General features: G+C 33.0%; 1 protein-coding gene across 7 annotated transcripts in view; it reads left to right on the top strand.

The window, feature by feature from the left end:
- The window catches only part of LOC128993993 (elongation of very long chain fatty acids protein AAEL008004-like), a 125,741-nt gene extending 115,743 nt beyond the window's left edge, over positions 1-9,998 (top strand). For 6 of the 7 annotated variants that reach the window (XM_054418165.1, XM_054418164.1, XM_054418166.1 and 3 more), the window contains 6 exons: positions 2,480-2,563; positions 3,442-3,498; positions 4,555-4,660; positions 5,795-5,931; positions 7,684-7,839; positions 8,079-9,998. In XM_054418165.1, the coding sequence (XP_054274140.1) occupies positions 2,480-2,563; positions 3,442-3,498; positions 4,555-4,660; positions 5,795-5,931; positions 7,684-7,839; positions 8,079-8,300 (762 nt within the window). In that variant the 3' untranslated portion in view covers positions 8,301-9,998. The remainder of the gene's footprint in view (positions 1-2,479; positions 2,564-3,441; positions 3,499-4,554; positions 4,661-5,794; positions 5,932-7,683; positions 7,840-8,078) is intronic. The other variant, XM_054418170.1, reaches the window with a different exon arrangement.
- The last annotated feature ends 4,011 nt before the right edge of the window (positions 9,999-14,009 follow it).

The following is a 14,009-nucleotide window of genomic DNA, read 5'->3' as shown; positions in this document are numbered from 1 at the left end:
TTTTGTGAATATAACATTTCAAAAGACAAAAATTACTTTTATATTGAGAAACACACATTTTAAAAGTGTGTTCCTAATGTTGGCACAAAATTTAGTTCTTTGTTGATGAACACGAAAGATGCAACTAGTGAATTTGTAAATATCAAGTGTTGTATATTGTATATATTGCTATTATTCTGTGCTGCTACTTATACTTCTTTTTGTTTATGAGTGTTGCTTCTGTTTAAATAGGGATTTATAACTCAGTGTTTTGTGTTGATTAATATAACCTTATTAATCCACTCTTCTTTGTCTGTTTTATTTTAATCATGTTAGTATGATTTTTATTTTTATTATACTACTTTTCAGATTGCATAATTTAAAATTTGTAGTTTGGTGTCATCTAATGAGTTGATGACACAATTGTAAACAAAGAAATGGTTTTGAAAATATATTTTTATATCCTGGGGAAAGATTTTGCTGACAGTTTGGGATAGAGACTTTTAGAACTAAACATGTGATTGTTCTGCTTTACAACCCTTTAAAAAATAAGGGTTGCCTTTTGTTTCTTACAGAATAATAATGAAAATGTAAACAAAATGATCCTAACTTATGGTTACAAACAAAAGCCAACCCCAAGCACAACATTACATAAAAAAAAGTAAAGAACATTTTGATAATACCATTGAACAAAGATTGCTCTTTGAATATACTAACAATTTTGTCATATTTTCCTTTTAGCAATTCTCAATTCCCAGTTACTTATTACTAATTACATGTCCTTTGCACAGGAATGTACAAAAAATGTATGTTCTGTAAAATGTACAATTTATCCAAACACTTTTATGTTTTGTTTGGATGTAACTATGTTTATCCGCTAATACAAGTGCAATTTTTTCTTGTTTTCAATTAATTCAAAGTCAAAATATTCATTAAAATCAAATTTAATAAGAAATTAAATTAAATTATAAAGAAAGTTTTTGTATGTATACATCTTTTTAATTTTAACAACTAGTTCAAATATCCTTGTACACAGTGATATTTTTTGCATATTTTTTACAGTCGTTGCTTAATATTCAAGTATTATTTGTACTTAAACTGTACTTTCAAAATAACTTTTCATACATAAAAATATTTAGAGAGCATACTGCTCGCTGCTAATCGTGTTATGGCATTTTATGCATAATTTAACAGCTGTGGATTTTTTTTTCTTATAAAATCTTTGGTCAATCCTTGACCTTAGGAGAATTTGACTAACTGTTTATCTTGCAGGTCTTTCAAAAGCCCATCACATATATTTTTCTACATAAATTTTGTTTGAATTATTTTATTGTTTATTATGTAAAAAATTAATACCAAAAGTAAGGAGCAAACTTTAACTAACCTTTTTTAAATGTGTGTTGTGTGGGCACACAAATAAACACTACATAGATTTACAATTACATGTTTATGAATTTACATGAAATTGATCAAACCAAAAGACATTAGTTTGAAATCTTGGTTTTGATTCACTTTCTGCCAAGGGATTTATGCTGTTTTTGAAAGGAAATATAATAATTCAATTTTTAAAGAGAGATGCCATTCTATACTGGCTTCAAACATATGCATGTCTGCCACAAAGTTTTGACAGTTCTGAGTTCAACTAAAATCAAAACCAAATTGAAATCAGCCAATAAAACACAGTAGCTTCATTTAAAAACCAATCATTTTAACAATTTTAAAACTTGTATTGGTTTAAAATATGTTAGTTTTTATTTTAATCTCTTCTGAAGTGAATCCTTAGACCATATTTAAATAATTATGTTTGTTTTGAATTCAGTCAGAATCAAAAGAAAATTTTAATCAGTCTAAGGCATCAATCTATTTTCTAAACGGTTTTGAAACTAATGGCTAAGTAAAGAAATATTTCTGTAAAATGTTTCCGCTCATCAACCAAAGAGCTTTTGACTATTAAATATAATTTAATTAGAAATAAAATCTAAACTTTTAGTCGTGTTCTCCTATTCCTTAATTTACGTTTCAAATGCCTTCAAAACTAATTTTTTGTACTCAGCAAGACTCCAATAAAAACAAGTCAATTGCAACCCCAATTTTCTTAATTGAATTTTAAACATTCTCACAACTCATATAGAATTTACAATATTCTATAAATTCTTTCTTTTCCTTACAATGTTTTTGTCGAGTTTTGAATTTAGTTAGAATCAGAATCGACTTTAAACTCAGCCAATAAAATAACTCAATTTCTCTCAACTGATATTTCAAACATTACAGCAAACAAACTTATTAAAAATGCCCTGCTCTTTCAAAACAGCGCTTTAATATAATTGGAAAGAATCCAATTGTTAACTGATGTTCAAACATTGACATTGGTTTCTATCCAGTCAAGGGTAAGATGTACTTGTAATTTGGTAGAGAAAATTGAAAATGCGTTTAGTTGAAAAAGAAGTTATAACAGCAGCACAGTGACTTGCACGATGGTGATGGTTTGCTTGTATTGCAGCTAAGCATTTCAGGGTGGCTCACCGGCCACTATAGTTTACGCTGCCAGCCAGTCGACTATTCTAACCATCCCCGCACTCTCAGGGTAAGTCCACACTTTTCATGTTCAATGCAAAAATCCAAATTGTTTACCAAAATATTTTTTAAATTAAAATTTTACATGATCAATTTTTGTTTGTAATGAAAAAGACGAATTAATATTACAACGATTTGTATCTAATTTTTTAAATTTAAAAAATCCAGTTTTTGTTTAAATATTTACAAATTTTTTGAATTTAGAATTTCTTTGATTTTGCTAATATTTGAAATCCCTTTTGTAATTAAATTACATGTTCACTGTTTTCAGATGTATTTAAGTAATGCATGTTTTAACTTAATTTATGTGTTATGTATTATGTTATGGTAAACATGTTGAAGATTTTGATGACAGTAATTTAGCTGAACTACACTGTAAATGGTTTTCGGAATATTTGTTTCTTCTATGTCTATCAGACATTTGGACTTTCTATTGTTGAGTATTGTTGAAGCATTATTACAGTTGACTCATGACTGTATTATAACAAGTTTAAATTTGAATTTTATGTGTTATTTTTCTCAAAGAGTATTTTAAGAAGTAATTTTACAAAATATATTATTATCTTTTGAGAACTCTTGTTTAGTGAAAAATTTTCACAACTATGGTCATAGAAACATATACCATGTCTTGGTTAATTATAAACCTAATGTTTCTTCAGACAGTATTAATAATAAGCAAATTTGTCTTAAATTTTTTTCAGGTCTCTTCAATATTTCCTTGCTTTCTCAAATGATTCATACATTTAATTTTGGTTATGATGAAAAATGTTAGTAGAAATTTCAATAAAGCATTAAAACCCCAAATATATTTTTTTTAGTAGTAAGACTATATAAGAAAACATAGATTCTTCTTAATTTTTTACTAATATTTTGTCTATACACTTTCAGATGGTCAATGTATGTTGGTGGTATTATTTCTCAAAATTCACAGAATTCATGGATACGGTAAGCATATACATTTTACTCGTAATCACTATTACTTACATAAAAGAAATAATGTGTTTGTAAGCAAATACAATTTGTATTTCACACACCACATAAAACTTTGCTTAAATGGAGAAAACTGTCGGTATGGAAACAAAAAAAATAATTTGTCAGTTATTTTTTTTGTACAAACTAAGCTTATAAGATATTGTTGTAATCTGCATACAATTTACTTACTTTTACATGTCTTGCAAATATTTTGTAAAATTAGCGGTTTTCATGGAATTTAGCATCAAACATTTTTAAAAACCACCATTTTTTTTTACCGTTCAAGAGTTTATATTCATATTTTGCACAAGAATAGTGGTAAATAAGATAAATGTTTTTACAGAATTTCAACGCTGAGGCTCAAACAGTTAGGGAGTTACGTATGTTTTTGTAAAAATCACATACAGACAGATAGACTGAAAATGAAATGAGATAGGACACATGTTATATTGCATTTTTTGTTTCTTTTGACATGCTGAATAACGTGACAAAGTTTGTTCACATGGTTGCAAGACATTCTGTATAATGTATTCATTGCTGTGCTTTAGCTGTGTGTAGTTGTAAGCATATTTTAATATGTTTAACAGGTGAAACAATCAATTGCACAGTTACTGTGCAATGTTGAATGTTACTCAAAAGGTTAAATTAATCACAAAAATAACTTTTCATAATTTTACTTTAAAATCAATTTTAAGTATAAAAACCAAACATTTTGGTAAAATATGTGGAAGCAAATAAGGTTGTTTACAATGAGATGTCCTCTATGTTTGGCTTGGTTAAAAAGTTATTGTATTTGAGAGATATTTACAGTATAATTCCTCTTAAGTTGTCGGTCTTTCACTAAAACTACGTTTAAGTTTAATCTATGACTGGCTACAATTTCAACATGGCACCAGTACAATAATGGTAGTTCTAAGTAAGGTAGTAGTAGTAGTGATATATACAGATGGTAACCGCACATGTATGTTAAAATATATTTTTTGAGGAGGATATATTTTTTGTATCTATAATGTTGGTGTTGTTGTATAGATCTTCTTCGTTCTGCGCAAGAAGAATCAACACGTTTCCACGCTGCATGTCATTCATCACGGCTGTATGCCCATGAGCGTCTGGTTCGGTGTTAAGTTCACACCAGGTAAATATATAAGTCTTATAAAGTATTTTACCGATAAAACCAATGACTTCTTCCAACATTATCTAATGACAACACCGACAGTGTTGACAAAACGCACCAAAATATAACTCGTGTAAACTAAACTATGTAAACTATAGCTGGGGTCCGCGGGGGTTGTCAAAATACTAATCCAAGGCTCCAGGGGCTGATCTCAGAGTCAAACATCGTCACCCCCTTGCTAAGGGGGTAGGGGGGGGGGGTGCAATTTGTGTTGTACGTTTCCGTTCGCTGCCCCCAAACAATGATTGAGGCGCCCTTAGATCCTCCAACATGCTACACGCCATGCAGTGTGACATCTTTTAATAGATCGTAATTATGTATTAGGCTACAGAAGTTTTGGTAGCTATCAACTTTGAACAGTCACAATGACCCAATTTGAGGTTTAGAAAATCAAAATGCTTTTCTTTTGTGGATACATTTTTGATTTAATTTATAATTTTGCCTCAAAAGCTTGTCTGCAGCAATCATTATAAAATATGTTGTTTAACTGTACTTTCTTTTATAGTGTGAGATCAACTCACATATTTGTCAAAACCAATACAGTAGAACCTCGGTAGTTCGACACTTTGTGGACGTAAGGGGTGTCGGACTATTGAAATGTCGAACTATAGGGAGTAAATGGAGTTTAATATACAAGAAAGTAAAAACACAAGTCTTATATAGAAATCACCCAAATTTATCAAATACTACAAAGCTTAACAATTTCACTGTTCATTAGTTAGGTCTCAAGACCACAATAAATGACAAATTAATGTTCAAGTCAGCTTTCATCACAATAGTAACCATTTAATATCACTTGACAAAATAGCTCAGCCCGCTTCGAACTACAAGGAGTGTCAAACTACCGAGTATCGAACTAGCGAAGGTTTACTGTACGGTACTACACTTGATTTAACAAGTCAGTTCACATTCACATCAGCGGTGAACACCAATGTGAAGAGGATAAATGAAATGGCAGATAGTGGAGCAATAGGTACTTTGAAAGGTTAGGAATGAGGGGGAGACTCTGAAATTTGAGAAATGGGACAAGATTTGTATGTATAATGGATTTTTGAATGGTTTTTACAGTATAAGTCATACAATGTAATGTTCCAGGTGGCCACAGCACTTTCTTCGGACTGTTGAACACGTTTGTACACATCATCATGTACTCGTACTACCTGCTGGCTGCCCTGGGACCTGGCATGCAGAAGTATCTGTGGTGGAAGAAGTACCTCACCTCCCTGCAGATGGTGAGTGGATGCCGAATTTCCATAATTCTACCAGTAGATTTTTACCAGGAGAATGTGCCGATTTATCTTATTTTTCTAAACTATTTGGTTTTAGATCTGAACTGATTGGACGGTACGCAGAACAATTCCTCAACTACTAAACCCTGTCAGAACAATGAATACAAACCCTTTAAGAAGCGAAATGGGTACTTTCCTGTTTAAGGGAACATTCATTATTATCGATGATTTTTTTCAATATATCGATATTTTTGTTTTCTGGTCCATTACAAATTGGTAACTGATCTTGTTTAGGATAAAATAGTCTGTTATATGGATTAAGAAATGAAACTATTCTAAGCTAACCTAACATAACCAACCAAACTTGTTGTACTATTTAAAAATTCCTTTTGATAACAGAAAAGGCAAGGTAAACACGGAGTTTTTAAATGTTACACAGCAAGTTTGGTTAGTTATGTTAGGTTATTTTTTTTAGAACAGTTTCATTTTATTATTGTTTGTTGATACCGAACAATATTAATCGTAGTTATCAGCTGATATGTTTCAATTTGTTAATATCGATATATCGAGAAAAAAATCATCGATAATAATGAATGTTCCCTTTAACAGGAAAGTACCGCGAAATGCTTATGGAGAATAGTCAGACTCGAATTTTGCTGCCGAAATGAGCTTCACTCGGCCGTCGTTACAATCGCTCGCGCGGCAGCCGCGCTACTGTATCTCTCTCTAAGCTGATTCTCTGTCTCACTCAGTCAGCTGACTTGGCCACACACTCGCGATAGTCCTAGTGGCCGCCGCGGGAACTACCTGAAATTAAAATATTCCCAGAATGATTTTTTTACAAAGGCATTGCGCTTCTTATAAGTTTTGTATTCATTGGTCAGCATAAGATTGATTGATAAGTAATGCGTGAAACAGATTTTGGTTTGTGCCAGTGGAGTATCTGTGCAATAACAATACATTAAAGGGACATTTGTTGTTTATAACGTTTGATGCTGACATTCAGTTTTCATATATTGAATTTTGATAGAGGTTGTAACAAAAAGTTGATGATAAGTAAGGGAATATTATGCTTAGTTTGAAGGGAGAAAATCCAGAAATAAGGTTTATTGTAGGAATTTATTTTAAAAGCACGGACTCCTCCTACTCTTCTGTTATCTGAGCCTGGTTAGGATAATTATTTTTCATACAGCATAACTAACCTAACCAAACTCTCAAAGTTTGTATAATTTGGAGTAAAAAGCTAGTTAATTTTTGTATTCCATGTAAAGACTACTCCCAATCTGGCTGTTAAATTCAGCCATGTGTATCACCAAGCGATAAGATAAGTGATTCAGATATTCCGAGAACAAAAATTGAGTGACTTTACATAATCAATATAATCAGTGCTTGATTTGTGGAACAACGCGGCTAAACGAAGTTCCGGTACCTCTCTTTCGGAAAGATAAAAATATTGGAGTAAATAGTTCACATTAAATAGGTTAGAGTTCCAGCACCTCATTTTTTTTACAAATCAAGCACTGAATATAGTTACCAAAGCAAAAATATACTGTTTGAAATTGAATATACAATACTACATTGGAAAATATTTACAAAATAAGTTAAGTGTTTCTTCTTTCTTACATGCATTTTGGGTTGTAAAGAGGAATACATTTCCTGTTGCCGTTTCAAAAAATTCCCATTGAAGAGGTTTTATTCAAGCAATTTTTTTTCTTTTATGTTGTGCAATTTTGACTGACTTAACTGTTTGTTTAGGCCCAGTTTATCGCCATCATGGTCCATGCTTTCCAGCTTCTCTTCATCGACTGCAACTACCCACGCGCCTTCGTCTGGTGGATCGGAATGCACGCTGTCATGTTCTTCTTCCTCTTCAAGGAGTTCTATAACCAGTCATACAGCAGGCCAAGAAAGGTATTGTAACCAATATTCTTTGCTCATTTATTGTTTGTATGTGTGTGGATTTGTACAGAGCTACAGACAACACTGTGGTAAGTTTGGTATGTGGGTATTCCTTTTTTTGTTGATCAGGTAAAAAGATTACACTACTGTGAGTCACTAGGTTTGCTTTTGATTTAAGCTGCATCAATTAGCTTATACGCAGTTATACAGTTTTAATTGCCTTTCTCCTCACAACATCACTGTTTGCACAGGCCAGAGCAGCAGCAGCAGCGGCGGCGGCTGCGGCCAACGGTAACGGCTTAGCAAACGGAACAGCGAACGGAGTGGCCAACGGAAAAACAGAACAGAACGGCACAGCACAAAACGGCCACACCAAAACTAAGGGCTACAGCAACCAAGCGGACTATTACGCCACAGGGGAGATGACTAGGCCGGAGCTTGTACAACGGACAATCACCAGCAAAAGAGATTGACCGCCAAGCGGTGTACTTAATGTAGATAAGATGTACAGTTCTAGTTTGTATCTTGTTTGTTGTTTATTCTAGTTACATTTTTGTAAGAAACCTAGTACCCGTTTAGGTGCCGAAATTATTGTCTTGCTTTCATCCTGAGCCCATGTCAGTTTGTGATTTTTTACCGATTACATTTCTTTTCTTTCGTACATGTTTGTGTTGTATGTTTAAGTTGCTCAATTTCTCTCTTCCCTCTTACCCAGGAGACAGTCCCAGCAATACAGTAACTAGGTAGAAGAGTGTGTTCATAGAGTTAATAGATGTGCCTCTAGTATTAATCGTGCATTGTTGATTACTAATAGGTAACTACTTAATTGTCGCAGTACTTCCAGAAATTAAACTGTGTTCCACTTTTTTCAGAACTGCCTTTTTTAATACGAGTTAAAAAAATGTCTTATGTGTGAACTAAACAATTTTGTATTTTCGTCTCTTTAACTGATTAAAAATATCGAAAGTACTACTGTTGTTTAAGTTGATTTAAAGTTAAATTCCATATTCTAACTGTATATTTGTTGATCTTAAAATAATTTAAAAAGCTGCATGAAGCATAACAATATGCCTTTGCCATGTTGTGCCTTCAGGGCTTTCAGGGACCACGATTTTATTGTTTTTTTTTCATGACAATATTATTTTAAGATCGTAAAATTTCTGAGCCTTCATAAAGCAAAATAAACGGTTGAACCTGAGCTTGGCAGTTTTATTAGAAATGTTGGATTACTTAAATCTAGAACTGTATCACTTGATGTACTGGTATGAGCTGTTAATTTTGTAATAGTCATCAGCATTTTTCTAAAAATATGAAATGGGCAAGGATACATTTACAATGTTTTTATTTCAAGTCTCGAGACTACGATTCCACCGCAATGTTTTCTGATGACTTTACTCTATGTATATTTTGATCTCTTATAGCTTACTAAGATTCAATGTCCTATTCTATAAAAATATAAACAAATATTATTCGCTGTTTTTCTCTTCGACTTCAATATTAAAAAGTTTACATGTTGAGTAATGCAACAAATAATTTAAAATATTTCTACTTACTAAGCAAAACCTAGCAACAAAGGAAGACATGAATGATTGCATGTTGACTAAGTAATTTGTTTATGACTTTGATTAGTTGAAGTCTATAGTAAAACCATAAATAACGCAAATAAGTCCAAAAGTGTTTTTTAATGATTTTTTAAATAAAAGGGACTCATGCTAACATTTATACCCAAGTTAAAAACAAGAGAATCAGCTTGTGCCAGAAATTTTTTAAGTAGGTCTCCTCGATAGATTTGTCATATTCAAGATTTTTATTTCTTATTTCGTCATACTGTAATTATTTATTTATTAATGTATCTCTTCCATGTTTGTACTTAATTACTGTAATTCTTCTTTAGTCTTATTGTATTTGTAGTTTTTTTATGTGTAAATTTGCTAAGTTTATTCGTACACTTGTCAGAAAGTGTAATAATCAAAATATATTATATCAAATAAAGGATCATGATTATTGAAAGCAATATTTGGCTACAATTTATGAGGTTACTTATGTTTTTGTGATCTAAATCAATATTTAATTAATATACTGTTTTTCATTGATGATGGATAGAATATTGTATTGTATCTTGTGTAATTATGTGAAACTCTTGTTTATATTAAATATATATTTTACTATCGTCTAATCTTTTTTGTTTTCCATTTTATGTAAAAACTCATTTGTAGTTTTATAGTCACTTGAAATGTAATACTCCTTTGACCAAATGTTTTCATTTCTAGTTTACAGTATGATTAGTGTTAAAAACTAGCTGGGTAGCTCAGTGGTTTTAGTGCTCGCCTAGTAATCAAAAGATTACTGGTTCAATCCTGAGAGGTGTGTAGCTTTTTGGTTGTTATTTGTTATTTGTTATTTGTTATTGTTGTTGTTTTGGTTGTTTTGGTTGTCCGAAACTGGACCCAAGCAGTCCTTGATATTTGGGCTTTTAATCAATGGTCCTGACTAATGAAACAGCTGATCTTAGACAGTAACAAAGAAAGCTACACAAGGCATCACACTCCATTCTACACTCATCCTTCACTCATATTTGGGTTAAAATACACACATAGCATCCCCATCTCAAATTATATTGATATTGATAATAAGATAGATTCATAATATTATGCTAGGTGACAAACCACAACCTAGTTAGAAAAGTTAAAAAATCAAAATGGGATTAAGAAAAATATGGTGTTAAAATTGTAAGGATTATGATACTGTTTTGCTTTTTGTTTAAGAAAGCTATGTGGACTACACATTGTCAATGCTTTATTTTTTTTAGATCACCAGATTTGCAAATTCAAACAGTGTTTAATAGACCTCAAAAATGTAAAAACAACTTCAAATATTGATTGAAACTTGAAAGTGTTAAGACCAGCAACTAGTGTTATGAAATCATAACACTCACTAGTTGCTGGTCTTAACACTTTCAAGTTTCAATTAAATCAAGTTTTGAATCTCAAATGAGATTCAGCTGATTTACAATTTTAACCCTTACTGCGCTGTAGACGAATATTCCCCAAAATTCCCTTTGCTCAAAACACTATGGATATACTCGCCTTTTAATACAAAGTGCTGGTCTTGGTAGTTCCCACTTTTGCCGATAGAGTGCAGCAGCTATTGGGGAACATCTCTCGTGATGGAAATCACAATAGCAACGTTTCCCGCCCTCCGAATGTTCAAAATTGTGGCACACTATACTTGCCGGTCTCTGCTATGACGCTATGAGAGGTGCCAGTGCTGTGGTCAGACTAACTTGCAAGTGTTAAGTTAACTTGCAGACTCCGCGGGAAACTTTGTTCTCCGCTGCATTCGTTATTATATTGGTTTTATTGTTGTTATATTATGAGAGCTTTGACTTTTGGGAAAAATATTTTTAGGTACAGTACGGTCAAGACCACCCAACATATCTGTAAGGATTAACACCACTTCTATCTGTCTGGATTTTGTGAAGTCCGTTGTTTGAAATAATTTCTTAAATAGTGTACTGTACAAAAACAAGTTCAACACGGTCGCTGCTGAAAATCTTTACACAGGCGCTCGTAAACTGCGGAAAGCCCCGGCGCGCTAACTGAATCAGCGATCGCTATTGGCATTCAAATATCTCAGTAAGACGAATCAGAATAAAGCAGTGATGATTGTTCTGCGTTACCCCGAATGTAGACGTAGTTCACTGAAACACCCAAAGGTAGCACCACTGCCTGGATCAATCACCAGAGTCTTTGTAATATGGCTCGAATAGAGAAAATCCCCCAAACCGGGACAAAAGCATTGCCAGACGGGATTTTACGGGAATGTTTAGTACCAACCTACACCAAAATAAAGCTCGTATTCTAAGCTACAGCCTGGCAACAATCACAGCGTCCCCGGCTGAGTGCTGGGCTCAGGCAGACGCAATATTTGGCAGGCGAGCACACTACTGATACAGCAGTAGGCCGCGTGCAGTGCTAGTGTCGCGCTACTGCTATAGCAGTAGGCCGCAGCGAACGCGTTAAAACGGTTATGCTGTTAATAATGGGAATGAAATATAAAACCAGACAAGGATTGTTTTGTTAAGACAAGTAAATATATTACAATATATATGCAACGGTCAATCAGCAACATTTGTTACAAATAACAAACAACTAACGTTAAATAACATGTCTACATTGATACATATAACATCACATCTTCGTCCATAACAAAACTGAGAATACAGAGAGTTTTAGCACAAAAAGTACATTGAATCCAGAAAAGTAAAGGTCATTGAAAAACACTTTCATCAGTCATAACAAATTAGAGTTCCAAATTGAATAATATCTTAACAATCATCTTAAATACAAACTTCTTGAAGTTATCTTTATCCTGTGTATTGAGAGGAATATCAGATAAAATTGTACTTAAACCTTTGCAAAAGAAAATATTTCAGCTCAAGACTTATATATATTTTTCAAATAGATCTTCACATTTCTTATTTCGTTACTTAAGAAATATCCAATCTTTAATTTTTGAAAAGTGTTATTTGATGGACGTCAAAACTGCAGTTATATGTCAATTAATTTGTACAAAAATGTAATAATAAATATATATTGTTGGAACAGTACATTATCGGGATGGACTGAGCAGTCATTTAATTTCTTAGCACTTAAATGTATAGTAATACAGTAGACTCTCGAAAATCCTAACTAAAGTGGCAAGCATCTGATTCGGATTCTTCAAAACCAGGACTTAAACTGCAGGAGTTGGCTTATATACAGGGTGTTTTTAAAAGAATGCCAAGATTTCAAACGGTCGTTGCTTGGGGATTATTCAAGATAATTCAACGATTTAAACGTCAAATTGAAGGGAAAAGAATAACGATTTCTTTTTCATTCTTTCATACAATTCGGAATGATTTAATAAAATTAAGATTTCTATCAATCTTATATGAGCGTAAAACTGGCAAAGTCTGTACGCTTAGGGCGATCGGCGGGTTTATCTGATGTCTTAACTGAACCTCTTTCGGCACAAAGACTATATTATAGATAACATCATAATTTAGGTTTGTTCAACTGAAGACTTCGTCGGGCAATCGATTTTTTCGGGCTTCTGATGCAGAATTGCCGGATTTCTTCGACTATGTCATCGCTTGTTTTTAGCCGGCCAGGTGAATGTCTTTTCAAAACACTTCAGTGCCACGAAACTCATCAAACCAGCTTCAAGTTTCTTTATCACCAAGTAGATTTTAATTTAGTTTAATTTAACAATGGATATAAACTCTGTGAACTACAGATTACAATCTGTGCCTTCTTTTACACCGTAAATGTCGTACTACTGGCGACTGGCGTCAGGCGTATGAGTCACAATAGTGGCCTATCACCCGCACCTGTTTTACGCATGCCAAGGTCCAAGTTTCCTCCCTTACTACAGGGGAAACAAAACTTAGTTATTTTAGCTTCAATTTGACGTATAAAACGTTAAGTTACCTTGAATAGTATCCAAGCAATTGCCATTTAAAATCCCGGCATTCTTTTTAAAACACCCTGTATATAAAAATATTGTGTATCATAATTCAAAACTCAAAAATAGTTTTATAACCCGCGGTGGTGTCCTAACCGGGAGACAAAATGTGTACGACCGACACAATTGCAGCGACAGTGAAAATTACCAACACATAGGCATCAGCTGTGATAGTTGAGCAACTGACATAACTAACTGTCATATAGTGTTGACAGTTTATCCTTGATCACCTTACCGTCACATCAGTTATTCTTTACGCTTCTTCAGTGAAAAGTGCTCTTGTTTGATTCTGTACGAAGCAGTAATATCTGAGTTACGCAAATCACCTAGAATAGCGGAATATCTTCAAGTAAATGATTGGTTGGAGCTGTATCAACACTTTCTCAAGTATACATTCGTCAGTTTGGAGTTTTTAAGTAACATCTAATGGTTTTGTTATACGCAGCAAACATATTTTAACCCACTGTTAACTATACAGTACTGAACGCCATCGCGCTATATGGTTGTGTGAACCACTGTATATACATTTTTTGTTACTGAAATGACCGAAGTCAGTTGCATCGTTTGAGCTAATTTTGCTGCCCAGATTCCTCATCAGTTTTTAATGCATGTCTGCAAATACCGACAGTATCTTCTGATGTGTAATACAAAAGATATTTAATTTATGCAGTATGGAA

The sequence above is a fragment of the Macrosteles quadrilineatus genome, unplaced genomic scaffold (assembly GCF_028750875.1).
Source record: "Macrosteles quadrilineatus isolate MER2022 unplaced genomic scaffold, UCM_ALF_1.0 Scaffold_5__1_contigs__length_97177068, whole genome shotgun sequence".
Classification (NCBI taxonomy): domain Eukaryota; kingdom Metazoa; phylum Arthropoda; class Insecta; order Hemiptera; family Cicadellidae; genus Macrosteles; species Macrosteles quadrilineatus.
The sequence above is the reverse complement of the archived record's forward strand: the minus strand, read 5'-3'. Positions and strand labels throughout refer to the sequence as shown.